Source organism: Rhinolophus sinicus, linkage group LG03 (genome assembly GCF_036562045.2).
Source record: "Rhinolophus sinicus isolate RSC01 linkage group LG03, ASM3656204v1, whole genome shotgun sequence".
NCBI lineage: Eukaryota > Metazoa > Chordata > Mammalia > Chiroptera > Rhinolophidae > Rhinolophus > Rhinolophus sinicus.
In genome coordinates, this window is record NC_133753.1 from 103,076,010 (window position 1) to 103,101,557 (window position 25,548).

General features: G+C 47.2%; 1 protein-coding gene and 1 long non-coding RNA gene across 4 annotated transcripts in view; one reads left to right on the forward strand and one right to left on the reverse strand.

Moving 5' to 3' along the window:
* The window catches only part of CLIP2 (CAP-Gly domain containing linker protein 2), an 81,915-nt gene extending 77,251 nt beyond the window's left edge, over nucleotides 1-4,664 (forward strand). For 2 of the 3 annotated variants that reach the window (XM_019754979.2, XM_019754978.2), the window contains exon 17: nucleotides 2,652-4,664. In XM_019754979.2, coding sequence (XP_019610538.2) covers nucleotides 2,652-2,663 — 12 coding nt within the window. In that variant the 3' untranslated portion in view covers nucleotides 2,664-4,664. The remainder of the gene's footprint in view (nucleotides 1-2,651) is intronic. The other variant, XM_019754980.2, reaches the window with a different exon arrangement.
* Nucleotides 4,665-20,815: 16,151 nt separating this feature from the next.
* Nucleotides 20,816-25,214, reverse strand: LOC141570387 (uncharacterized). Its single transcript, XR_012494389.1, has 3 exons — nucleotides 24,368-25,214; nucleotides 21,643-21,770; nucleotides 20,816-21,325 (listed from the first exon to the last, which is right to left on the reverse strand). It is a non-coding gene; the product is annotated as an uncharacterized LOC141570387 (long non-coding RNA).
* Nucleotides 25,215-25,548: the final 334 nt, after the last annotated feature.

Below are 25,548 nucleotides of genomic sequence, written 5' to 3' on the forward strand. Positions count from 1 at the left end.
ACATAACGAAACCAGTTTTACCATTGGCTAATTGATATAAGCAAGAGTTAAGTTCCTACAGCATATTCCTGGTCACAAAAACATCACCAAACTTCTAAATAAAGACCCAACACACGTCTAATATTAAACATTGAAATAAGTGTGAACTATACATACATTTAAGAAGATGAATGAAAACAAGTAAGCTGATTATTTTCCGAGCTGCTTATTTCAGTGCAGGGTTGAGAGCGGCCCGAGCCTCTCCCAGCAGCTCAGGTTCAAGGCTGGACCCACCCTGGACAGGGTGCCCTTTCATCGCAGGGCCACTCACACCCACAGTCACTCAGGCGAGGACAATTTAGACACGCCAATTCTCCTAGTGTGCACATCTCTGGGATGTGGAATGAAACCAGAATACCCAGAGAAAACCCACACAGACCTGGGGAGATCATTACAAATGCCACGCAGACAGTGGCCCTGGCTGGGATTCAATTTATTGTTGTTCTCATCAACGTTATAATGAAATGATGTTATTCAAGGACCAGCTGTACTATTGGCCTTGAGTTCATTGTTAATAAGTCAGCAGTATACATTAACTAAGGTGTCTTTGCACAGAATCACACAATAAAACATGGCTGTGTATTGACCAATGACAGAAACATTGTGCTTAGAGGTTCACAGGAACCTAACCCGGTATTTCCCCCGGGAGCAATGGCTCAGGGTTCAATAATTCAGCGTTGGTGGTGTCTTTATAGAACAGAAATACTATGAATAATGAGAAGCTATTATATGTGTATGTATATGTATGTATATGTGTATATATATTAGCTTTTATTTGGCAATAATTTCAAAATTACAAAAACGTTGCAGGAATGGAAATAGTACCCAGAATGTGATATACCCTTTCCTCCATAACTTTGTAAACATTATGCCCCATCTGCTTTATCTTTTGCTCTCTATATGAAGATGTGTGTGTAATACCTGTAATTTTTTTCTAAACCATTTTGAGTATAATTGCATGTGTCGTGGCGCTTAACACTTAAGTCTGTATTTCCTGAGGAAAAGGACATGATTTTACATAACCACAGTTACCTATCTCAGCAAATGTAACGTTGATACTAGGTTTATATCCAGTCTGCTCGCCATACTCTCGGAGCGTCTTCCATCTTTATCCCCTCAGTGTAAGATTCAGTCAAAGGTTGAGTTAACTTATTGCATTTAATTATGTCTTTCTAGTCTTCTTTAATCTGGAACATTTTTTCAAATTTTCTTTGATTTTTATGACACTGACATTTTGCTGTATAGTCCCCACGCCCTTTCTTGATGGGAGAGTCCTCATTTAGGGCTTGTCTGATGGGTCCCTGTGATCAGCACCGGCTTCTACATCTCCGGCTGGAGCACTTTGTCAGTGTCGGGCCTTCTCCGGGCATCCGACCTGGGGACATGACGTCTGTCTGCCCTTCCCTCCTGATGTGAATTTTGATCACCTAGCCAGGGAGGTGTCTGATTTCTCCACTGTGTAGTTATTGGTGTTTCCTAATGAGCAGCCTGTGGAGAGAGACTGTACAACCATGTGAATACCCTGCTCTACACCAACCCTTCCCGCCACACACACCAGTTCAGCGTGACGACTCTTGCCTGAGCCAGTCTTTACTATGATGGTTGCAAAGCATCACATACATCATTTTAATAGATGTACACATACTCTGTATTCAGTTGTACCGCCTGTTTTTTTTCCACTGAATATTTTAAGCATAGGTATTTTCTCTCTTCCTTAAGCAATCCCTATAAATTCTACATTTTATAAAAGTATGGGTGTAAAATTAGTTTTCTAGAACTTCATGGGCCTGAAGGGAGCCTGTGACTCCCATGATTGTCATGTTTGTGCTGGACTGTTACGTTTTAAGTGTGTTTCCCCCACACCCCACCCCACAGTTAACCCCGGGCCTTCACCCACAGTCTTATAGGCACCCACCTGGTGGTGCCAGCCTGGTTAGGTGGGAGGAGCCCAGCCCTGGCTCTGTCCCTGGCTTGCTGAGTAACCCTGGGCTAGTGGGGGAAGCAACTCATCCCTCCAACCCCGACAGGAGAACCCCGGGCCACAGGTGCTCACCTAGAGACACGAGAACCTTGGCCACAGACGCTGCCAAGGGCCAGGCCTGTGGGTGAGGGGCAGTGGGGAAAGGAGGGCACCCACCCTGCATCGGACCTGTGAGCAAGGTGCAGGCGTGGAGATGTAGGGGGAAGTGGCAGGGTTGTGTCTGCCGCCTGTGCCAGCAACCCTGGGAGCTGACATCCATACCTTGTGTGGCTTTGTCCTCCCAGCAGCCCTGTGAGGCATGTGGGGTCATCCCAATTTACAAACATGAAAACCTCCAATTTTCATTTTCTTGGTTCCTGCCGCCACACAGGCACTCAGGGCTCTTTGTAAACCCATCCGCTCTTGCCTCTTCCCCTCACCTTTCCCTAAACAGCTCCCACCCTATCTCCTGTCTCACCATGCCTCAAACACGCGGCAAAGCGACTTTTCCTGCCTCAGGCTCTTAGCCCATACTGTTTCCTCTACTTGACACAGGGAGGCTCTCTCCCCCAGCCCACCCTCCCTTTCCTGTCCCCCCCACCCTCCCACCATTCCTGGAGACACTTGATGATCAAGCCCTTGCTCTCTCCAGGACAAGCACTGACCCTGAGGGACACCTTGGAGCAGCCCAGTTGGCACCAGAGCCCCTCCGTTCTACCCCAGCGGCACCTCCTCCAGGCAGGGGCCAGGACTGTCACTTTGGAGGCAAGAACAGTGTTTGTAACAATAACGTACCCACTGCTGTGGACAATCCCCCACCCAGACCCCCTGCCGGACCAGGAGGCTTCCTCAAGCACGACCTTCTCCAGAAAGCGGTACAGCCCTGGCCCCGGACCTCCAGCCTGGACACCCAGGACAACCTGGCAGCATCTGGAGTTTGGAGGCTGAGCAATCTGGCCAGGCCCTTCTCCCCGGAATGAGATGACCTGAGCACCATCTTGGTGCCCTAGGCATGTCCCTGCCCTCCCTTTCTTCCCCTCCTTCTTCTGGGTCCCCGTCAGACCCCAGAGAGCCACTGTCCCAGGAAAGGGTCAGAGGAGGTCCTCTCCTTGCAGGCACGTGGAGGGAATCCAGTCCTCAGAAGCCGGGGGACCCCCTTTTCTGTAGCCACTTCCAGACAAAGGCAGTGCCCAGGGCTGTTTGTCCCCACATCCTGAGCCTCCTTCAAGCACTGGCACAAGTTCCCCGTGGCCCATCTGCCCAGTGAAATCCCAGGTTCAAGGTGTTGGGGAGCAAGGCTCTTCATCCCTCCAACACCAACACACACTTACACACAGCTCCAAGCTGCTGGCCAGAGGGTGGTCACCAAGGCCAGGAGCCACAGTATTAGGAAAGTTTGGAAGCCCCTCTCCTCAACCCCCTGCCAGTGACCTGGCTTGAAGCTGGAGCAAGGCGGCCCCTGGGGAGCCCACAACAGCTCCAGGCATGTTTTGACTGGTCAGTAATACGGTGCCCTGTGGGCTGATGTTCCAAAACTGGGCTTCTCTCCTGAAGGTGCGCCCGTGCAGGCCCTGGCATATGCACCCACTGACCCTTGGCACACACACACTCAGAGGGGTCACATGCACACGTGGGCATGCAGGTGGGGTGTTTGTAGTCAGCCATGCTCAGGCCACACAGACGCACACACTTGGGTTCCAGGACTGAGCCTCAGGCCTGGCAGAGCTGTGCCCGCACACACCACAAGCATTCCTGCAGCTTGGCTGTGCACATGTGGGTAATGTTCAGGGGTGTGCGTGCCAAGCACATGCCTCAGAGTGCACAGGTACCAGCATCCCCCTTTCAGTCTTACCAGGCACCCGCCCAGCGCTTCTTAAGTCCTGTTCTCCAGGAAAAGAACCTAAGGGATGTTGTTGGCAAGAAAAGTCTAACCGTCTCTCCCTCTTCCTCTCAAGCCCTGCTGAGCTTCTCCAGGCCTGTGCGTGGCGGGGAAAGCCAGCCTTTGCCCTGCAGCTCCCACCTCCATAGCGAGAGGGCCCACAGGTTATGCCTTGTGCCGCAGCAGCACCACCGCAGAGGGCCTGACCTGCCTCCCCAGCTCAGGGAGAGTTTTCACTTGGGGTCCCACCCCAGCGGGGCTCCAGGGGGCGCCTGGCATCCCATCATGGCGTTCCCAAGGTGTGCTAGGGTAGGTATGCAGTCTGTTCCTGGAGCAGCCCCGGTAGCCTCAGTGCTCCTGGGTACAGGTGGGTGGTGCCCATCCTAGGGCAGCCGGTTAATCCCATCGGCCCCCTCCACTCTCCCCATTGGCTTTTGGTAGCTCTCGCATGCCGTTTTATTAACAACAGTCTAGAAATGATGCTTTAGTGGCCTAACAGAGTCAAATACTATTTCCAGCAAAATCAGGCAGCTCGTCTACCCACAGGAGGCCTGATTAGTCTACTAACAGCCAAAGGCCCTCACCCGGAGGAGCTGAGCCCCCGCGGGCTTGCAGGAGGCAGGGGTCAAAGAAGCGGCTTCCCTGTGAGGATCTGCGCCTGCCCACTGTGGACTCAGCCATGCCCTTCCCCAGGTCCTCCCCGCACCCCTCCCCTCCCAAAGTGGAATTGTTGAAGTGTGGCGAGTCCGTGCTCGAGACAATAAAGCTTGTGACTGAGGTCCAGGACGCCTGCTGTTGTCTGCTCCTCTCTGTTGGTGCCCTGGGTTCCCCTATCGTCTCCCAAATTGTGGGCACCCTGGTGCCAGGAGTTGGTCTTGATACTGTTCCTGGTGGGCTGTGTGACTCAGGTGTGAATGCCTGATGAGGGCCTGGCATAGAAGAAGTCCGGAGCTGAGCTGCTTTGTTTGGATTTGAATCTGTTCGAGTTATAAGTGGGCCTTAAGAGAAAAATAAAAAACCGCCCCGTTAGGCAAAATAGCGATAGATCGGCTGACAGTTTGTTGAGTTAGGTGAGAACACTTACAACATCGGTGAACTAATTCTATCACCAGCAGCAAGCTGGTGTCAACATTGGCAAGCTTTGTGGGCGTTTGACAGGCTTTGCAGGTGAGGGTGCCTCCCTGGGAGACTGAACAAGGCTCTGGAAGCTAACAGCTGAATGTCGGAAGCTTCATGCCCTTTCTCAGGAGCCGGACCGGCCAGTCCTGGAGGAGGAAGTGGGGCCGTGCAGGGAACAGGAGCTGAAGGAAAGGGCTGAGTGCACAGGTGTGGACAGGGCTAAGCGAGCCCACAAAGGACTGAGGAGCCATTGCTACCCTGAAGGGGCAAAGCAAAGGGGCTGTGACTGAAACTGGGCAAAAGCTGCTGCTGTGGAGACGACCCCAGCAGGTGGTGTGGCCCCAGTAGGGAAGGAGCAGGAGAAGTAAATAGCCCTGCCTCTCCTGCCCTCCTCCTGCCACCCCTCCCCTTAGCTGAAACCAACCCAAAGTCAAGGCAAGGGGACCTGTTGGAGGGTGAGACTCCTGAGGGCGGAGGTGGCCATGATAGACTGCTACCCAGAATGGCCCTCAGGGGCTCCCAGCCTCGAGAGCAGGAAGGCAGGAAGCCCTGGACATGCACATGCAGTGTCGGGGGGGCCTCAGGGAAGGGTGTGCAAGGACATGCGGTGTCGGGGGTCCTCAGGGAAGGGTGTGCAAGGACATGAGTGGGGGGGCCTCAGGGAGGGGTGTGCAAAGCCCAAGGCCTGGAGGGCAGCCTTGGTCCTTCAGAACTGTGACCCTGTGGGGAGTCATCCAACACAACACGGACCAGCCTGGAAAGAGCTCAGACACTGGACACCATAGGGTTTAGCCCAGCCCACAACCTTCTGGCTGTGCAGGCCAGGTCCATTGCTCTACTTCCTGTGCCTCAGTTTCCTCATCTGTAAAATGGAGAAAATAAAACCAATCTCGTGCATGGTGGTGTCTAAAGGAGACCCCAGAGAAGGCCTTAGACTAAAAGCTCCGCCCATTTCTTTCACTCTCCCAGCCCAGGGGGAAGTTGCCCCTCTCCTGCAGGAGAGCGCCTGTGAGGCCCAGGGAGCCCCAGCCTCAGCTTGCTGGGCCCCTCGATGGCCCAGGTTAGGGTCAGCAGATCGCTGACATGATGTGAAGCAGCCCGGAGAGCTCAGCGCAGCTCCTCACCCCTGCCACAGCATCCCGGCCTTGACACCCCAGGAGCCAGTGGGCAAGCGGCCCCCAGGGTCCGGTCTGGTCTATGGGGGACGGGCCTGGGGCCCGGCTGCTCTGGACAGAGGGCATCCACACAACACCCCTGCATTGACTTTTCTAACTTTTAAATTTTCAGGTAATTCCAGTCTTTAAAGAACTGTAAAAATAGTAGCGTTCCCATACACCCTTCACCAAGTTCCCCTCATGTTACCCTCTTGCACAACCACAGTGCAATGATCCAAACTAGAAAGCTGACATCGGTAGGATACTATGGACGAGAGTACAGACTTTATTTGGGTCTCACTAGTGTTTCCTCTAATGGCCCTTTTCTGTTCCAGGTTCCCACCGAGAACCCCACAAGGGCACACAGACATCACGTCTCCTTACCCTCCAGTTGGAAACGGTTTTGCAGACTTTCCTGGTCTTTCATGACCTTGACACATTTGAAGAGCACTGACCAGTTACTTTGTTGAACGCCCCTCAGTTTGGCTTGTTTGGTGTTTTTTCGTGATTAGACAGAGCGTGGAGGTGATGTACCCCCTCAGTGCACATGGCAGGGGTACCGGATTTTGATGTCTTAGTACCGGTGACCATCACCTGATATATGCCAGGGTTCCCCACTGTCAATTACTCTTTTTTCCTTAATAATTCATAACTATTTGGGAGGAGATACTCTGAGATTATACAAACATCCATTTTCTCCTTAAACTTTCACCACTGATTTGTGGATCTTGCCTGAGGCAATTGTTACTGTGATATTCTAATAGTGATTTTCTAGTTTCCTCATTCTGTCTCCATTTTTGAACTGGAATTCTTCTGTAAGGAAGAGTTGTCTCTTCTCTCGTTTATTTATTTATCCAGTTATTTATTTATATCACTAAGGATATATGGCTATTTATTTTATACTTTGGGTTATTACCCAATACTACCATTTTATTTCCTTTGTTGTTCAAGTTGTGCTAGCTTTGGCCATGGAGAGCCCTTTTGGTTGGCTTCCCTGTGTCTTTGACATGCCCTATCCTTTTGTTTTTTAAGCACTTCCTTGTTTTCTGTACTGCAATATTCTCCAAACTTAACTTGTATTGTCCCTGCCACAGCCCTGGACTCAGTCACTGCGAGAGGAACCCAAAGCACAAGCAACCCAAAGAAAAAAAAAACAGACTAATTGGACTTCAGCAAAATTTAAAACTTTTTTGTGCCAAAGGGTACTTACCAACTGTGAGAAAATGTTTGCCAATCATGTGTCTGATAAAGGCCTAGCATCCAGAATATACAAGGAACTCTTTCAACGTAACAATGAAAAGACAAATAACCCAATTAAAAAATAAGCAAAAGATCTGCACACACCTCTTTCCAGAGCAGATATACCGATGTCCAAAGCACAGGAAAGATGCATGGCCTCATTAGTCATCAGGAAATGGAAATCAAAACCTCACTGAGATAACACTTCACAACCACTAGGATGGCTAAAAAGAAAAGATAGACACTGACGGGTTGGCAAAAATGTGGAGAAATTAGAACTCTCACACACTGCTGGTGGGAATGTAAAATGGTACAGCCACTCTGGAAAATAGTTTGGCAGTTCCTCGAAATGTTAAACAGAGAGTTACCATATGTCCCAGAAATTTTACTCCTAGGTACATACCCAAAATAAATTAAAACATGTCCACACAAAAACTTGTACATAAATGTTTATAGCAGCATTATTTATAATAGCCAAAGAGTGGAAACAACACAAATGTCCATCAACTGATGAATGCATAAACACAATGTAACATATTCATACAATGGAATATTATTCAGCCATAGAAAGGAGTGAAGTACCGATCCATGCTACGACAGGAAGAAAACTCCGAAACGTTATGCTAAATGAAAGAAGCCAGACACAAAAGGTCACGTACGTATGGTTCTGTTTGTAGGGAATGTCCAGAATAGATAACCGCATAGAGACAGAGCAGGGTCTGAGGGGACTGGGGACGTGGGGCGCGACTGCTCAATGGACGAGAGACTTACTTTGGAGTGATGAACATGTTTAGGAATTAGATAAAGAGGGTGGTTTCACAACTTTGGGAATGTGCGGAAGGCCACTGAGTGCCTCTTTAAAATGATTAATTTTATGTTATGTAATTTTCACCTCAGTAAGTTATTTTTTTAAAAGAAAAGAAACTTTACATTATAATAACTGCCATGTTTCCACATATGTACCAGTAAGATTGTGGAAAGAGTGTGATTTGTTAATATTAACACCAACCTGTATTAGGAATTTTTGTTAAATAATATGTGAATATGCTTATTTGTTCATATAATTTCTGGGAAAAAATAAGTTGGTGCAATTTATCATTTTAACAGAAAAAAAGAGGGAAAAGTATCAAGAACCATTTCAGCAACTGCAATCAACTTGGGGTGAGGGGATAGCTGGGCAGGGGTGAATGAAACACTTTTCTTTTTTAATTGTGGTAAAAATCACAAAACATAGAATTTAACATCTTAACCATTTTAAAGTGTACAATGCAGTAGTGTTAACTATGTCCACGTTGCTTTTCAACAGATCTCTAGAGCTTTTCATCTTGCAAAACTGAAACTCTATTCCCCACCCCACAGTGGCAACCACCATTCTACCTTCTGTGTCCATAAGTTTGACTACTGTAGTTATCTCATATAAGTAGAATCATACTGAATTTGTCTTTTTGTGACTGGTTTCCTTCACTTAGCATAATGTCCTCAAGGTCCATCCATGCTGTCACAAGTGGCAGGATTTCCTTTCTTTTTAAGGCTGAATAATATTCCATTATATGTATATATAGCTTTTTTCTTTTTCCATTTGCCACTACCTATCATTTTGGTTTTTCCAGCTCTATTGAGGTATAATTTACAAATAAAAGACCATATATATATATATATATATATATACACACACACATGTATATGTAAGGTGTACGACATGATGTTTTCATATATGTATACATTTTGAAATGGTTACCACAATCAAGCTAATTAAACACAGCATAGTTACCACCATTTTTTGGTGTGATGAGAACACTTAAGACTACTCTCTTAGCAGATTTCAGGCATGCAATACAGTGCTATTAACCATAGTCCTCATGATGTACAGTAGATCCCCCAAGTAAATCCGTTTGACGTCACTTGATTTAAAAGTTATAAGAGATGGTAATCATTTTGCAATATGTACATATATGAAATCATCCCGCTGTATACCTTAAACTTACACAATATTATGTGTCAATTATAGCTCAATAAATCTGGGGGGGAAATGAAGACAATGATCCTTCTGGAAAAACATTTTAGTAAAAAATATTTAAAAAAGTTATGAGCGAGTCGAATGCAGAACTAGGGAGCAGTGGGGGCTCGTGCTCAGCTGACTTGGCCTGGCTTTGTGCTGGTGACTGTGGTCCCTCCATGTGCCCTGGCCATCCATGGGCAGCAGAGAGGGCCACCCTGCCAGATTCTGGCGAGGAGCAGCACCGTGAGCTGGAGGCTCTGGGGTCCACCACCCGCCTCCATCTAGCTCCAGGCCTGCTCTAGTTCTCTCTGTCAGGCTGTAAGAATGTGAGCAAGACCAGTGAAGACAGCTTCCAGTGTCATCTGGAATTACCAGGAAATCCCCCCCCCGACACACACACACACACACACACACACACACACACACACACACTTCACTGTTACTCTGAGGCTGGAGAAAATGACAAAGCTGCCCAAAACACATTCAAGTTGACATGCTGTGAAAAACACCCAGATGAATTCCTCCTTCGTGCAATATTCTCTAGAAAAGAATCTAGAAAACAAGAATGTCTCAGACATTTTAATATTAGCACCGTGGGCAGACGAAACCCTTGGCTTGGTGACGATTTTTACTGTAGTGTTGGCTATTCAAGAAAAATTAAATGAAAGAATAAATGAAATAAAAACCAGAAGAAGAAAAAAGACGGTTCAGAACAGAAACGAAGCAGGAGCCGAAAAGCAGTTATTTCGTGGTCGTCCGTTACAGTCGGCAGCTCCTGAAGCTGAAAGGCCAGGTTTGATGCAGGACTCTTGGAAATTAAAAAGAAATGAGTGAGAGAAGAACAAGGGAAAAATGAACTAAGTGGGAAACAGCAATTTGAAACAGATCGTGACCTCTCACTTACATGTGAACTCTAAAGAACAAAATAAACGAACAAAACAAAACAGAAACAGACTCATAGATGCAGAGAATAAACTGATGGTTGCCAGACGGGAGGGAGGTTGGGCAGCTGGGTGAAAAAGGACAAGGGATTAAGAAGTGAAGGCTAGTAGTTACAAAACAGTCATGGGGATGTAAATTATAGCACAAAGAATATAGTCCATAATGTTGCAACAACTGTGTATAGTGCCAGCTGTGTACTAGACTAGTCAGGGGGATCACTGCATAAATTATATAACTGTCTAACCACTATACTGTACACCTGAAACTAATATAAAATAATAGTGAGTGTCAACTGTAACTGAAAAAAATAAACAGAAACAGATTGTGATCTTCATGCGCTGACACCCAGTTGCAGGAGGTGGCAGCAAACACGTAAGGGGGGGGGGGGGCGGAGGCTTCGTGCCTGGAAATGAACGGCTGGCTCGGAGCAAGAGGACCAGGAGGGTGGTCCAGGCTATAATCCTGCTGACCAGAGAGTGACCAATCGCCTGTTCCCATCTGCAGGCTCAGCATCTGAGGCTACCCTGAAAGTGTTTAGATTTTCTATGTTTTCATTCTAAGAAAAAACAATTTTCAGGAGAATATTCTTCTGATAACTTTCATCATCAAACTTAATAAACTGACCTTAAAATTTCAAATGGAAGAAAGAAGTAAGGACTTTGGGGTTCTGGTGGAAAGCCCACAATACAGCCTCTGTCAACTCTCCAATATAATAACCACAAAAAGACAGATGATACACAGCGCTTTCAGGTTAGAGGTTTCCTAGGATGGGATGGAGTGGGAGACGAACCATCTACATCTAAGACTTCAGTGGGTATCACTGAATTGGGGTCGTTATTTTTAAAGTGTTCTGTAAAGTGATGGTCCTTTATAATTATTTGGATGTTTGGAATATTTCCTAATGAGTCTTAGGTTTTGTTTTTTTTACTGAGAATGAATTTACATGCAGTAAAGTCCAAAAGTCTTAGGTGTCCAGATTAATTAACAATTACATAAGTATACACCTGTGTAATCACTATGCAAATCAAAAGCTAGGACATGTCCAACTCCAAGCAGGCACCTTGTGCCCCTTCCCAGCTACGCTCATCCCCGCCCCCCACTAAGAAACAACCAATATTTCTACCTCTGTCATCATAGATGACTTTTGCTTATGTAATTCGAGGTCTGGGTGTTTTCTTTTAGCTCACATTACGCCTGTGAAATTAATCCCTTTCTTGTGTGTAGCAATAATCCCTTCTTTTCTTACTGCTGTGTGGTATTCCCTTGTATGAGTGTACCGTAATTTATGCATCCATTCTCTTCTCTGTTTTCGTATTCATTTTTTATTGAGGTGTAATTGACCTATGTATTAGTTTCAGGTGTACATGATTCGATAGGTATATGTACTGTGGCCTGATCACCACAGTAAGTCTAGTTAACACCCATCACCCGCGTGCTCACAATTTCTTTCTTGTGATGGGAACTTTTAAGATCTACTCTCGTACATTTGATACCTATGTAATTTTACTAACCATTGTGACCCCAATAAATTTAATTTTTAAAAAAGATCAACTCCCTTAGCACCTTTCAAATATACAGTACAGTGTTATTAACTATAGTCACCACGACTTGTTTATTTTGTAACTGAGAGTTTGTACCTTCTGACCCCCTTTACTCGTTTTGCCCACCTTCTACCTCCCTGCCTCTGGCAACCACCAATCTGTTCTTTGTATTTATAGTTTGGGTGTTGTTTTGTTTTGTTTAGACTCCACGTGTAAGTGAGATCATACAGTATTTGTCTTTATCCATTCTCCTCTTGATGCACAACTGGGTTAGAAATATCATATGCTGTACCCATGAAGATATAGGAAAAGATGAAGGTCCATAATAACACCATACAATGAGGTGGACAGACAAACTGACGCCAGTATCTGGGAAATCTGATGACATTAATCCAGCCTCTGAGTCCCCTGACCCAGACTTCAGGGAGCTACACGTGTGCTGGGAGTGGGGCCAACACCAAGGCAGCCCCACAGGAGGTACCGGATGGGAGGCCCAGCAGAGGCACACAGAGAAGGGGCTCCCACCCGCACTCCACCTGGAACACGGGACCCAGGAGTGAGCAAATTCAGGAGAGAGGGGGAAATACTCAGCAGTAAGACCTGTAAAAACCCTGCAGAACCAAAGAAAGGGAACGGCACTTGGGAGACTAGGAGCTTAAGAACAAACCTCTGAAAACCATCTCCCACAGAATCCAGAACAATTACAAATGTGTGCCTGAAGACACAGTGACATTTCTGTTGCTGACAACACATAGCAGACTACGCTTCATTTAAAAAATTCCTCTTGATATGATTTCTCCTGATGTAATTTGCCAGATAAAATACAACAGGCAGGCTTTTAAGCATATGCTGAGCTTGTAGGAAAGTACAGGAAATCCCTAACGACCGAAAACCAAGATCTGGAAACCAGAATGGTAAGCTGATGCGTGAGCTGCAGCTGCCTCAGGCATTTGCCATGTCGGAAACCCAAAGGCTGGGGATTTCATGGCCACAGGGGGCTCAGAGGACAAGGCTTTGCAAGGTGGAAAACTGGAACCAAGATGCCTGCCCAAAGTCAACAACTACAGAGCTACCACCTCCTTAGAAGTATGGACTAGAAAAACTTTGGCCTGGCAAAGGAAGGTGACAAGGAAACTTGTGTGTCTTGGCCTAGACTCTGGGTAGGGGAAAAAAAAAAATCACAGGAGACTTTCTAACAACCCATGCCTCATAAGAGATTGGAGTTTGAATTTATGCCACTGGAGTGATTCAAGAAATACTAAGCCAGAGGGGTGGCCGGATGGCTTAGTCGGTTAGAGCGCAAGCTCTGAACAACAAACAGGGTCACCGGTTCAATTCCCACATGGGCCAGTGAACTGCGCCTTCCACAACTAGATTGAAGACAACACTGCTGAGCTGCTGGAGGGGTGGCCGGATGGCTCAGTTGGTTAGAGTGAGATTGCCGGTTCAATTCCCACATGGGATGGTGGTTTACACCCCCTTGCAACTAAAGATTGAAAATGGCGGGCCAGCCTGGTGGCTCAGGCAGTTAGAGCTCCATGCTCCTAAGGCGGCTGGTTCGATTCCCACATGGGCCAGTGGGCTCTCAACCACAAAGTTGCCAGTTCAATTCCTCGAGTCCCGCAAGGGATGGTGGGCAGTGCCCCCTGCAACTAAGATTGAACACAGCACCTTAAGCTGAGCTGCCGTTGAGCTCCTGGATGGCTCAGTTGGTTGGAGCGCATCCTCTCAACCACAGGGTTGCCGGTTTGACTCCTGCAAGGGATGGTGGGCTGCACCCCCTGCAACTAACAACAGCAACTGGACCTGGAGCTGAGCTGCGCCCTCCACAACTAAGACTGAAAGGACAACAACTTGAAGCTGAACGGCACCCTCCACAACTAAGATTGAAAGGACAACAATTTGACTTGGAAAAAAGGCCTGAAAGTACACACTGTTCCCCAATAAAGTCCTGTTCCCCTTCTCCAATAAAATCTTTTTTAAAAAAAAAAAAAGATTGAAAATGGTGACTGGGCTTGGAGCTGAGTTGCACCCTCCACAACTGGATTGAAGGACAATGACTTGGAGCTGATGGGTCCTGGAGAAATACACTGTCCCCCAATAAGAAAGAAAGAAGGAAGGAAGGAAGGAAGGAAGGAAGGAAGGAAGGAAGGAAGGAAGGAAAAAAGAAAGAAGGAAAGAAAGAAACAACAAATCTCTCTTGTTGATTGGCCATAAAAGCTGTAGTGGCAACAAAGATTTAAAAAAAAAAAGAAAAAGAAAAAGAAATACTACTAAGCCAGCAAATGACTTTAAAGTGTTCTTGGTACAGAGCAGAAGCCAGTGTGTCCCCCTTCTGACGGAATGTGCTGTCATCTGAGGTCCCCGGATTTCGCGGGACATAAGCTCACAATCCAAAATGTAACAATACACAAAGCAAAAGCCAACAAAGGAACTTCAGGTACTGCGATTGTTGGATACGAAATATGAAATGCTTATCTTTAAGGTTTAAAGAAATAAGATTGAATTCAAAACAGGAGCAAGAAACATGATACTATCAAGGAAAAAAAAAAAGACCAGACTAATTTGAAAAGATCTAATTAAAACTTCTAAAATGAAAAATTTCATCACTAAAAGTAAAATTCAATAGATATTTAAAACAAAAGATTAAAGAAAGCTGACGGGGACCTGGAAAATTAGAAGGTAGATCTGAAGAGATTACCCAGAGATGGAAAATGCACAAGAGAGTTTACCTGGGTCAAATGTCTACGATTGTGTCTGACAGTGTGCTCAGAAAATATTGGCTGAATAAGTAAAAGACAAAGAGAATAAAAGAAAGGCTAATACGTGTCTCATTGGGTTCCAAAAGAAAATAGAGAGAATTGAAGAGAGACATTATTTAAAGAGGAAACAGCTGAGAAACTTCCAAATTGACAAAAGATATAAATGTGAAATACAAAGAATCACAAGCATTATAAGTAAAAAAAGTCCACACTTAGGCACATTTTATTAAATTTGAAGAATGCCAAAGACAAAGATCCAAACAGGACTCACAGGATATAATCATAACAGCAAATTTATTTTGATTCCCAATTTGTTATGAAACCTGTTCAAATGGGGGATCTCCTGCCCTTGACCCTGCACGAGACCTGGGGAGGCCCCTCCACCTCAGCAGGCACTCAAAGTCACTTTCATTGTAAGCATAGTCTCAATTCACGACTCAAATGTTGGGCACCCATCTGCTGTGTCCCCCAACTTCAAGGAAGGCACAACAAGCTCTTCAAGGGGTCTTCCTAAAGCCCCTCCTGTGAGGCTACAGTTAGGAGGTAGCAACCCCACCTTCACCGGCCAGGTGGGACTCACCGCACAGCTCTCTCCAACCCAGTGGTTCTCAACCCAACATGCATTTCCCCCTAAGGGACATTTGGCGACATCTTGAGACTCTCTGGTAGGATGCTACTGGCATCTGGTGGGCAGAGGCCAGGGATGCTGCTAAGTACCCTGCAATGTACAGGACAGCCCCCAGAACAAAGAACCATCCAGCCCAGAAATGTCAGTAGTGCTATGGTTGAGAGGTGCTGCTCTAAAGCAGTCCTCTGTTCTTTCCCGTTTTCCATGACTGGGGCCCTCTTTTGCACTCCCGCTGGGGTGAAGCACCTCATCGCTCACAGAGTCCTACATTCGTCATCAAGAGGCAGCGCCGTGCAGTGGTTGAGACCCAGCTTCCATCTCTGACTCGCTTACCCATGTGGCCCTGGACGAAGCCTCAGTTTCCTCTTCTGTAAAATGGGGACCATGATCCCCAGGTATTGGGGTCACAGAGGGAAATGTTGGGAATCACGAGTTGGCTGGGGTTCGGAGGAGCGTCCTTCTCTGGGTCACTCCTCCTGGGATAGAGTCAGACGGCTCCCACCTTTCGAAGATTAAGTACAACCTGGAGCAGCAGCGTTCGGGTGTGGGACTGATCCACTGTGGGTGGGCTGCAGCAAGCAGCAAGGTGTCCTTGTGACGCCTCTGCCCCATGCACACAGCACTGGCCCCTTGGGACATGAAAGGAACCTGAACGAGCTTAGGTTGAGACCATCTGGGCTTGAATTCCAGCTCAGTCACTTACCTGGCTTATGACCTTCACCAGACCCCTAAACCTCCCTGAGCCCATTTCCTCATCTCCAGTCTGGTTGGGACAATGAAATACATTGCATGTTGCTGTTGTGATGATCAGATGCGACATTCCCTCACCCCAGCACAGGGTCTGTCACATGGGTGTGTCAGTGGTCTCAGGAACTGGAACTTCTCTTATCCCACTTCCCCTCTTTGCTCTGCCTGTTCTGAAGGACATCGGTCGGACCATCTGAGGTCAATTGGGAGGCCTTGGCCTTCTCCTCCTGAGGAAACTAGGGGTGAAGCTGGAAGGTGGAACACGCACCCACCCCTGGCTCCTTGGTGAACCATCAGCCAAGCCTCGCCTGTCATGCTTCCCATTTACCACCAGGTGTCACCCTCAGCCCTTTCACCACTGCGCATCACGCCACCATTGATGGATGCAGGGGGAGACAGGCTCACAGCGCAGAAGGCACGTGGCCACGTTCCCAAGCCAGAGCTAGATGGGCACCCAGAAGTCCCAGCTCTTAGCCCTAGAGCTCTCTGCTCCTGTGGCCTCCCGGACTTGGTTCCGGCCCCTACACAAGAGTATCCATCTGAGACAGAGGCCAACTAGCAGGTGGGTGTTGATTCCATCTCCAGGACCCCACAGACCAGGACGTGATCCACTCTTCCTCCTCCCATCACCGTGGCCTCCGCACCCTGTAGGACCTCGCGTCTTGATGTGCGCCTCCTGACTCCAGGCTCTGCTCCTCTCCATGGAGCTGGTTCCAGCGCCTGGATCTCTGTCCTAAACTCTCTCATCACCTCCCCCTTGCCAACCCCAACTCTAGGCACTTACCCTGCTGCCTCTCTTACTTCCCAGGAGTGACTGGAAAATGTCTTAAGACTAAAATTTGGACTCCAGTGTAAATTCAGGAGGCAACGTTGGATAGGGCAAATAACCAGGAGACTTAGCTCTGGAACCTTGGGCACAGCTTTCTGCTCTTTCCCTCAAGCATACCAGCGGAGGGAAGAACCTGCTTCCCCAGGGCTGCCCCAATGTCTATCTAGATGCCCTCACAGCCTCCATCTCCCAGCTGCAGTGGCCACCCTCCCCTCTGACTCCACGGACAACTTGGGGTCTGCTTTCCCAGAATCCTGGAGCCTGAAATTTACCAGGAGCGTCTTCATTTTCCCCTTGCGAGGTGCACATCCCTGGAATTCATTACGTTCATCACTTCTGTCCTTTATCCCCCCTCCTTCCTAGACCTTCCTGGGGTACCCCTACCGCCTTCTCTTAGCTCAGCCCCCAGATCCTGGCTCAAACCCCGTACCTCCAGAGAAGCCTTTCCATGTGAACACACACACACACACACACACACACACACACACTCCCCTAAATCTTTCATCTTCCCCTCCTCTTTGTCATCTTCCCTGAGCTCCAAACATTCCCAGATTTGCCCTCCATTCTGAAAAATGTTCCTTCTCCTGAAGCCATTTACAAGTCATTTCATTGTTCTCATTTTTATTGTGTGAAATCTGAGTTTATTTGACCATCTGCATCTGTAATCTTCAAGCTTTTTGTTATTGTTTCCTTTAAAATAAGTTTTCGCTTAGTCATCTTTAAAGTTTACTTCTTGTTTAGAAGATAAACATTACTGGCTTCATTCTTAACGTCAGTTCTTCACCCGCGGTCCTGTCCACATGGGTGGTCGTCTGCGTCTTCTTAAACTCTTACATCTTTAACTTTCATATGTGTAATCTTTTAATCTCAGACTTTAGGCTTTGATCTTCTAACTTAAATCACATTCATTTTGTCACTTTATTTTATCATTATTTTAAACCTGCTAACTTTTATCTCTTGTTAAGTGTAAGTTTTAAGCCCAACTTCCTGGTTTTTCATTTTAATTTTGTATTTGCTGATTTTAACTTTGCATTATATTTTAGCTCTCTGCACATTTATATTTCAAAGCTGCCATCTCATTGGTCCTACTCTTTTCTTTCTTTCATCTTGAAATTTTTTCATTATTTAAAAAAAAAATTCTTCATTTGAACTTTTTGCTGGCTTTTGATTTCCTCAGTTTAAAATCCTTATTTATCTCAGTGATTACTTTTTAATCTTCCAGGCATTCAGTCCTCACACATGCAATCAGTGTTCTATGATTGTCATCAACCCTGTTTTGCCGATGAGCAAAGGAGACCCACGGAGGTTAAGCACTTACTCCAGGTCAAGGTGGCTAGTCAGTGGTGGGAGGGATGGCAAACCGGCCAAGCCACCAAGTCTGGGTTCTCTTTCTCTCTGCTTCTGGTCTCCTGGTTCCCGCCTCCCCTTCACCCTAGGAGCCCACAGTGCCCTCCAGGAAGGCCAGGGGCCTCACTCTGGCTGCCCCTGGGTCTCCCTGACCTTTCACAAGTGCTTTTCCCAAAAACCTCCTTCCAAGCCTGAGTAGCCCCTTTGTGCAAACATCACTCTTGATTTACTGAAGCATGTGGTTGCCTTGAATCTCATGCCACCCAAGCTTCCTCTAAGGACCTGCATGTTTTAGAATCTGTGATCTCTGACCCCCACGGCCATTGGAGCAGAGGGGATTATGCCAGGAGGACGCCAGGAACCTAGAGGGGGCACTGGGCATGAGGTCCCACCCTGTCCCCCACCCTCTGGTGGGACCCTGGCCTGACCTGATGCTGGAGTCCTGAGAGCTGGCAGGAGGGAGGACAGGAGAGGTCCAGGCTACTGGCCCAGCTTCATGTCACGCTGCCCTAATACACCGATTTCCTGGATGGCCTGGTCCTGTCCCCCCACAGGCTGTGTGACAACGAAGCAACCATGCTGCACAACTCCAGGAGGTGCTGTTCACATAGCGCCATACGGAGATACGGTGTGAGGGTTCTCCTGAGGGGCTGAGGATAAGGAGCAGTTGGCTCTTGCAAGGTTTACCCCAAACAGGGATCATCTTTGGGGTCACCTATGATTGGTTCACACATGGGCTCCTGACTCAGGCCAGACCAGTTAGATACTCCATCCCATCCCAGCCCTTTCTCGCCAGGACCCACACTGGTCACCAGGACCCCATAGCATGTCCATCTGTCAGGTTTGTTTCACCTCTTTCCCACCCCTCTCCCCCAGCTATAAAGAAGAGAAAAGTAGTAGACAGTTGAAAGATGCCAGACAAAGCGGTACACACTGTAGGATTCCATGTGTATAAGGAATAAAACAGACAATGGTAATCTATGCTCTTGGAAGTCCAGGTACTTTTTCTCCAGGGTGATAATTAGCAGGAGGAGGTTTGAGGGGACTTCTAGGGGCCAGGACCATTTGATTTCCTGATCTGGGTGCTGGTTCTAGGGAGCTGCTCAGTTTATGAAACCCAACAAAAAAGGAAGCATTTTCCTGCAGACAAGAAATACGGCTTTCCCAGGGCCTGGACCAGGTCTGACCTGCCCTCTAATTATCTGTGTCAGAGGGCTCAGACCCACCATCCCAGATTACAACTAGGAAATGCTCAGATTTTACAGACTTTCAGGTGATGACCCATTTCAGCAAGTTGCCCTCTTGTGTTCTCCAGGCCTGACTTAGAGCCCGTTTACCCTGAATGGCCTGCCAGGAAGCCACATGCTCACCCCACGTCTCTGGTCCCTGCCTATGTGTTCTTCTTTGTGCCTCTTTAATTTTTCTTATTAGTTTCAGGTGTACAAAACAACGTAATAGTTATACGTTTACACCCCTCACAAAGTGATCACCCTCCCTCAATCTACTACCCCTCTGATATCGTATATAATTATTATTATACATTTCCATGGACTGTATTCCCTATGCTGTACTCCACGTCCCATGACTATATATACAGAGGGTGTCAAAAACAAGTAGACACATTTTAAGAAAGGAAAACTGTATTAAAATTGTAATACTCAATATATGCTAATAACAAAAGATGAATACAAGTCACGTTTGACTTCTGCAATTACAAGAGGTGCTCAAAGTGGTTACTATCAGCGTCCAGACACTTCTGATCACGGCGAACTACTGCTTGAGCAACGCTGACCTGTGTCCACTTGTGTACATTTTTTTGGCACCCTTGGTATATATATATTTAATTATAGTTGGCTCTCCTTTTATTTTTTTTAACAGCTTTCTTGAGATGTAACTCACATACCATATAATTCACCCATTTAAAGTGCATAATTCAAAGGTTTTTCGTGTAGTCACAGAGTTGTACAAACACCATCACAATCAATTTTAGGGCATTTTCATCACCCTGAAAAGAAACTCTGCCCTATAGCCATCACCCACCACCTGCCCCCCTACCCTCCACCCCATCCCTCCACTGACCCCAAGAACTGTTCTGTTTATCTGATAATGGTGTGCTTTTATCTATTACATAAAAACTGATCATGTTTCCCTCTGTGTATCAGTTGCCGAGAATTTCAGAGGAAAATGTGTGGCCCACCTCTGACAACTATGTGTGCCCTCACCTACGATTTCATCTTATTTTCTTGCCCTTATTTTTCCTAATTTCCTAACTCGTTTTCTTTTTGTTTTATTTTATCTTTGCATATATAATTTGAAAACCCCACAACAGGATTTGATTGGAGTGTCATTGAATTTACAGATTGATTTAAGGGAGAGTTATCTTCCCATCTGTGAGCATGGTATATCTTTGTGTTTAGCTAAGTGTTTTAAATTTTTCCATCTCTAAGTTAATTTCATGATGTTATCTATAAAGGTCTTGAATAGCTTTTACTAAATGTATTCCAAAATACCTTCTGTTTTGTTTTGGACTATTCAATAAACGATGGCTAGGACAATTAGCTGTCCATATGGAAAAAGGATAAAATTAGATTCCCACCTCCCACATAAGCAAAAATCAATTCCAGATGAATTAAAGAACTACATGGGAAAAGCAAAGTTGTGAAACTTTTAAAAGAGAATGTACACATAGGATAGGGACATGTATTACATTGGAAAAACCCAAAGCCATTATGGCTTAAGTAAGCTCTTTTATTTATGATCATTTCTGTCTCCGGTGTAATCACTCTAGAAGTAGGCAACAAAACCAAACCAAAACAAAACTACTATGACTGACTCACAGTCATATCATGCAATAGGCTTTTGACTTTGTGGCCTGCCATACTCAGCATGTTGCTTCCAAACTGATATCACCTCCAAGTCTAAGATGACTGCTGGAGCTCCAACCATCACGTTTACCTTCCAGATGGCATAATGAGGAACGTAAAGGAGGGAAATGTCTTAGAAGTTCCACAAAACATTTTCATTCACATTTCATTGGCCAGATGTCAGTCTAATGGCCACACTCAGCTGGAAAGGAGACTGGGACACGTAGTCTTGTAACTGGGTGCTATTATGTCCACCTAAAAACTGGAATTTTGTTACTAAGGAAGAACAGAATGGATATTAGACATCACCAACAGAATCGGTCATAGAAAGTTTTTCTGAAACAAGATGCAAAAAGCACAAATCTTTAAGAAAAATATTGACAAATGTTACTAAATTAAAATATAAAATTCCTGATAAATAAATTATGTGAATTCTCTTACTAACTAAATATTGGAAACAAAATGAAAGATAAACATTAGTTTGGGAAAAGATTTGCCGTGCATATAACTGACAAAGGATTGGGATCTAGCATATATAAAGAATTCCTACAAATCAATTTTAAAAAGATAAAAACCCAGTACGTGAAACTTACCTGCATGCACCCAACAGAGACCAGAAAGGTTTGGTCTGGGCAGGTGTGCCAGACAAACCAGTCATATTAACACTGGGCTTCAGCGTGCACAACGGGAGACTGAAGCGGTGACCTGAAAGACCAAGCCCCTGCAACGAAACGATGTCACTTCATAATGCACAGGGTGACCCCCACTGACATGAGTGTTGTATGTACATGGTTAAAAGTGGCTTTAAGTCCCTCTGAAACGAGGTGCAATTCAGATAACAGAACAAATGAAAGGATAAAGGTGCCACTGTTTCCCACAGACCCTTACATTCCGGGCGTCTCAACCTCTACAGCTGCAAACAATTCCCTTCCCCATGGCTCCTGCAGCTCTGCCCTCTTGGTGGCTCCCCCCATCTTGTCTGCAATACCTCTTCCCCTTCTTGACCAGAGAAATGGGAAATCCTGGCTGTCTTCTCTTGGATTCCCCAACGATTTAGGTGCAAGTGATTGGGAGGTGACACTCGGATGCCAGTGAAGAATGTGTTAGCGAGCAGGTAACCTCTAGGGCTCCATGTTGCTATGGACCCTCTGAGAGCTGGGGACAACATGCCTCAGGATCGTCCCACTGAGTGAGGGCTGCTGGGGGGGGGGTCAGTCACCAGCTCCTGCCCCTCAATGGTTGAGGGTCCCCCAGGGTGTTCACACACTCACCTGGGGCCAGACATTGCCCTCAGAGAGAGTTATGGGAAGCTGTTGGCAGGAGACTCCAGATTGGCCAAGGGCATATGGGAAGGATACCAACAGTCTCAGCCAGGTGGGTAAAAGTGCCATGCCCCCTCCAACATTACAAGTGAGGTCCCCCCAACTCCAAGAGCGCTATCTCTTCCCTTTCCTGCCTTCTCTCCCACATTCAGGTCGAGCTGGACAGCTCATTATTCTTGATCTTTCCTGCGCTGTCACCTGTCTCCTCGGTTGTGCTCAGGCTTTTGCCTCCTCCTGGCCTGGCCTCAGCTTCGTAGGTGCGGGTCAGACACTCAGACACTGGTGTCTCTCCCACCATGGCCTGCTACTTACTCTGCTCAGAGCATCCATCTAACTAACTGGTATTTATTCCTAGATGTGTCTGTTTCCCCAACTAAATTTAAGTTCTGAGAGGATGAGGTTGGTCCCATCTGCCTCCTCTGTGGATCCCAGGGTTTATCACTGTGCCCTGCACACAGCGACACTCCATAAAAACCTCATTCTCCAGACGAGGAGACACGGACCTGAGAAGCAAAGTGACCTAAATCCCCAAATGCTTTACTGAGTCCCAACAGTAAACTTAGCCCTACGGGTAGGACTTGTTGGCCAAAAAGAGGAGATAATTTGGGCCCTGCCTTTGGCGTACATTCAGTCCAGCTGAGGAAAGGGGGACCCTTGTGGGCACCATTCACACATCCAGCGCACGTGGAGTGTCCTGCCAATTGTTGGAAATGCAGGCAGCCAGGGACTGCCAGCCCTGTTTGCTAAGCCACATATGGGTCTAGGAGGCAAGAAAACTAGGAATGAAGGGGATTCCATCCCTGTCCTCAGAGAAGCCCTGTCCAGCAAGGAGACCAGAGCACCCTGGGAGAAGAGGACCACCTGAGGGGATCAGGTGATGGTGCGCAACATGGACAGTAAGGGACAAAGTAGCTCAGAGAAGCGAGTGATCTGGGAAGACTTCATGAGGGAGGCAAATTGGGGCTGAAACCGGAGGAACAAAACAGGGTTTCCTGGCTGCCCCAGCCCTCAGGGACTGTGCCTCTGGCTTGCCTCACTTTTCCTTTCATCATTTTGCAGTGGAGGTTTGGTCTCTCCAAATACCCTGGGAGTTCATAGAGCTCAGGAGACCCTACTGGGTGAGATGAAAGGACTTGGTCGAATTCCAACACCAAAGCCCTGAGTGACCTCGGGCAAATCCCTCTGTTTCTCTGGGTCTCAGTTTCTTCATCTGTTAAATGGGTTCATCCTCACAAGTTTGCCAGGGGAAAAGGAGACCATGCATGGTTTCTGAGCCAGGAGTGGGCAGAGCCCCTTAGAGATCATGCCACCAGCCCCTTCATTTCACAAATGGGGAAACTGAGGCACAGAGAGGCCAAGGGCCTGCCCAAGCACACTTAGTCAAGCTCAACAAGTCCTTGTCTGGGACTTGGCTTTCAGGACGAGGGTAGTATGTTCCTCTCCTGAGAAGCCGAGTCCCTCCAGAGTGACGGGGTCCCTACTTGGGGGTGTGTGCTGTCTTAATTGGCATCTTGAAAATGTTAATTGAGGCAAATTATGCAAAGGAGCCCAGACTGGAGATGCTCATTTGAATCTCAACAAGATGCTACATTAAAAATAGCAGGAGGAAGGAGGTAAGTTTAAGAGTAGAGGGAGGCTGCCAGGCCAGATGCCCTGAGAAGGTCCAGGTTCCTGGGCCTCTGGTGGGGAGACCAGGCCTCAGAGCCTGGTCGTCAACTGTGGCTTTAATAACCAGGCATCCCCGCTGCAGTTCTACTCCCACCAGTGCCTGCCACACACTGGACAGCCAAGCAGTGACTAACAACCAGGCATGACCATGTCACTCTTCTGTATGCAACCTGCCGAGGTTGCCCGTTGCCATCAGGACAAAGCTAAACTCTTAGTCCTGTGCTCAGGCCTGTCCTGCCTGGACCCTCAGCCTCCTGTCCCACCATGTCCCCAGCACTCCCCATTTCTCTAGCCAAGGGAGCGCCCATTCTCATCACGCCATCCTCACCCCGTCTCTGAGCCTTTGCACAGGCCACTCCTAGAACAGCACCGTCTTCTTTCCCACCAGGAGAGCTACGTCAGATTTCAGGCATCAGCTCAAAGGCACCTTCCCAGCTCCTTCAGGCCAAGCTGGCTGTTTCCAGCTCTGCTCTTCCAGAGACTTCTGTAGCACCTGCTCTTGGGATCAATGTGTCTGTGGGTCTGGCCACCCTGGGCTTCATGCTCCCCGAGGTCGGAGGCCACATCTGGGTATCCCCTGGGCTCTGCCCGACCCAGAACTGGCTCCCTGTCCTGCACAGGGAAGGTTTGGGGTGTATGTCGGGAAATGACCAAGGGCCGCCTCCCTGTGCCCTGCCTTGCACCCCTCCCTCCAGATGTAGCTGAACAGGCCTGGGCGACTCTGGGCCCCCACCCCAGCCTGTCCTCAAGGACAGAAGGGGGAGGGAGGGGAGTGAGGAGGCCTGGTTATTAATTAAAAAGCAAGTCATGTGCAGGTCCTGCTTCATTCCAATAAAAACCGTCAAGGGTATTAATTACCAGATCTGGTGATAGACATGGGGTAGGTTTACTCAGCCTGGGTACGGAGCCTGGTGGTCAGAATGTCAATGAGCACCCAGCCTCTGAGGCTCAGTCTCGGCTGAACAGGGGCTGAGAGGTGAGGGCACCTGGCGTGATGACCGATAATAAATAGAACACCACCACCCGTTACCTCCTGCCCAGCAGTGACAGAGTACTAGGCAGGGGCCACGTGACCACCTTTTTCACGTGACTTCTGTCATCTCACTCCCAATATCCTCTTGAGACTGGTCCTATTTTTATCCCCATTTTGCAGCTGGGGACATTTGGGAGCAGAGAGGTTTTATCACTTGGCAAGGTCACACGGCTAGCAAGTAGCAGCCTGTGCTCTGATATCGTATATAATTATTATTATACATTTCCATGGACTGTATTCCCTATGCTGTACTCCACGTCCCATGACTATATATACAGAGGGTGTCAAAAACAAGTAGACACATTTTAAGAAAGGAAAACTGTATTAAAATTGTAATACTCAATATATGCTAATAACAAAAGATGAATACAAGTCACGTTTGACTTCTGCAATTACAAGAGGTGCTCAAAGTGGTTACTATCAGCGTCCAGACACTTCTGATCACGGCGAACTACTGCTTGAGCAACGCTGACCTG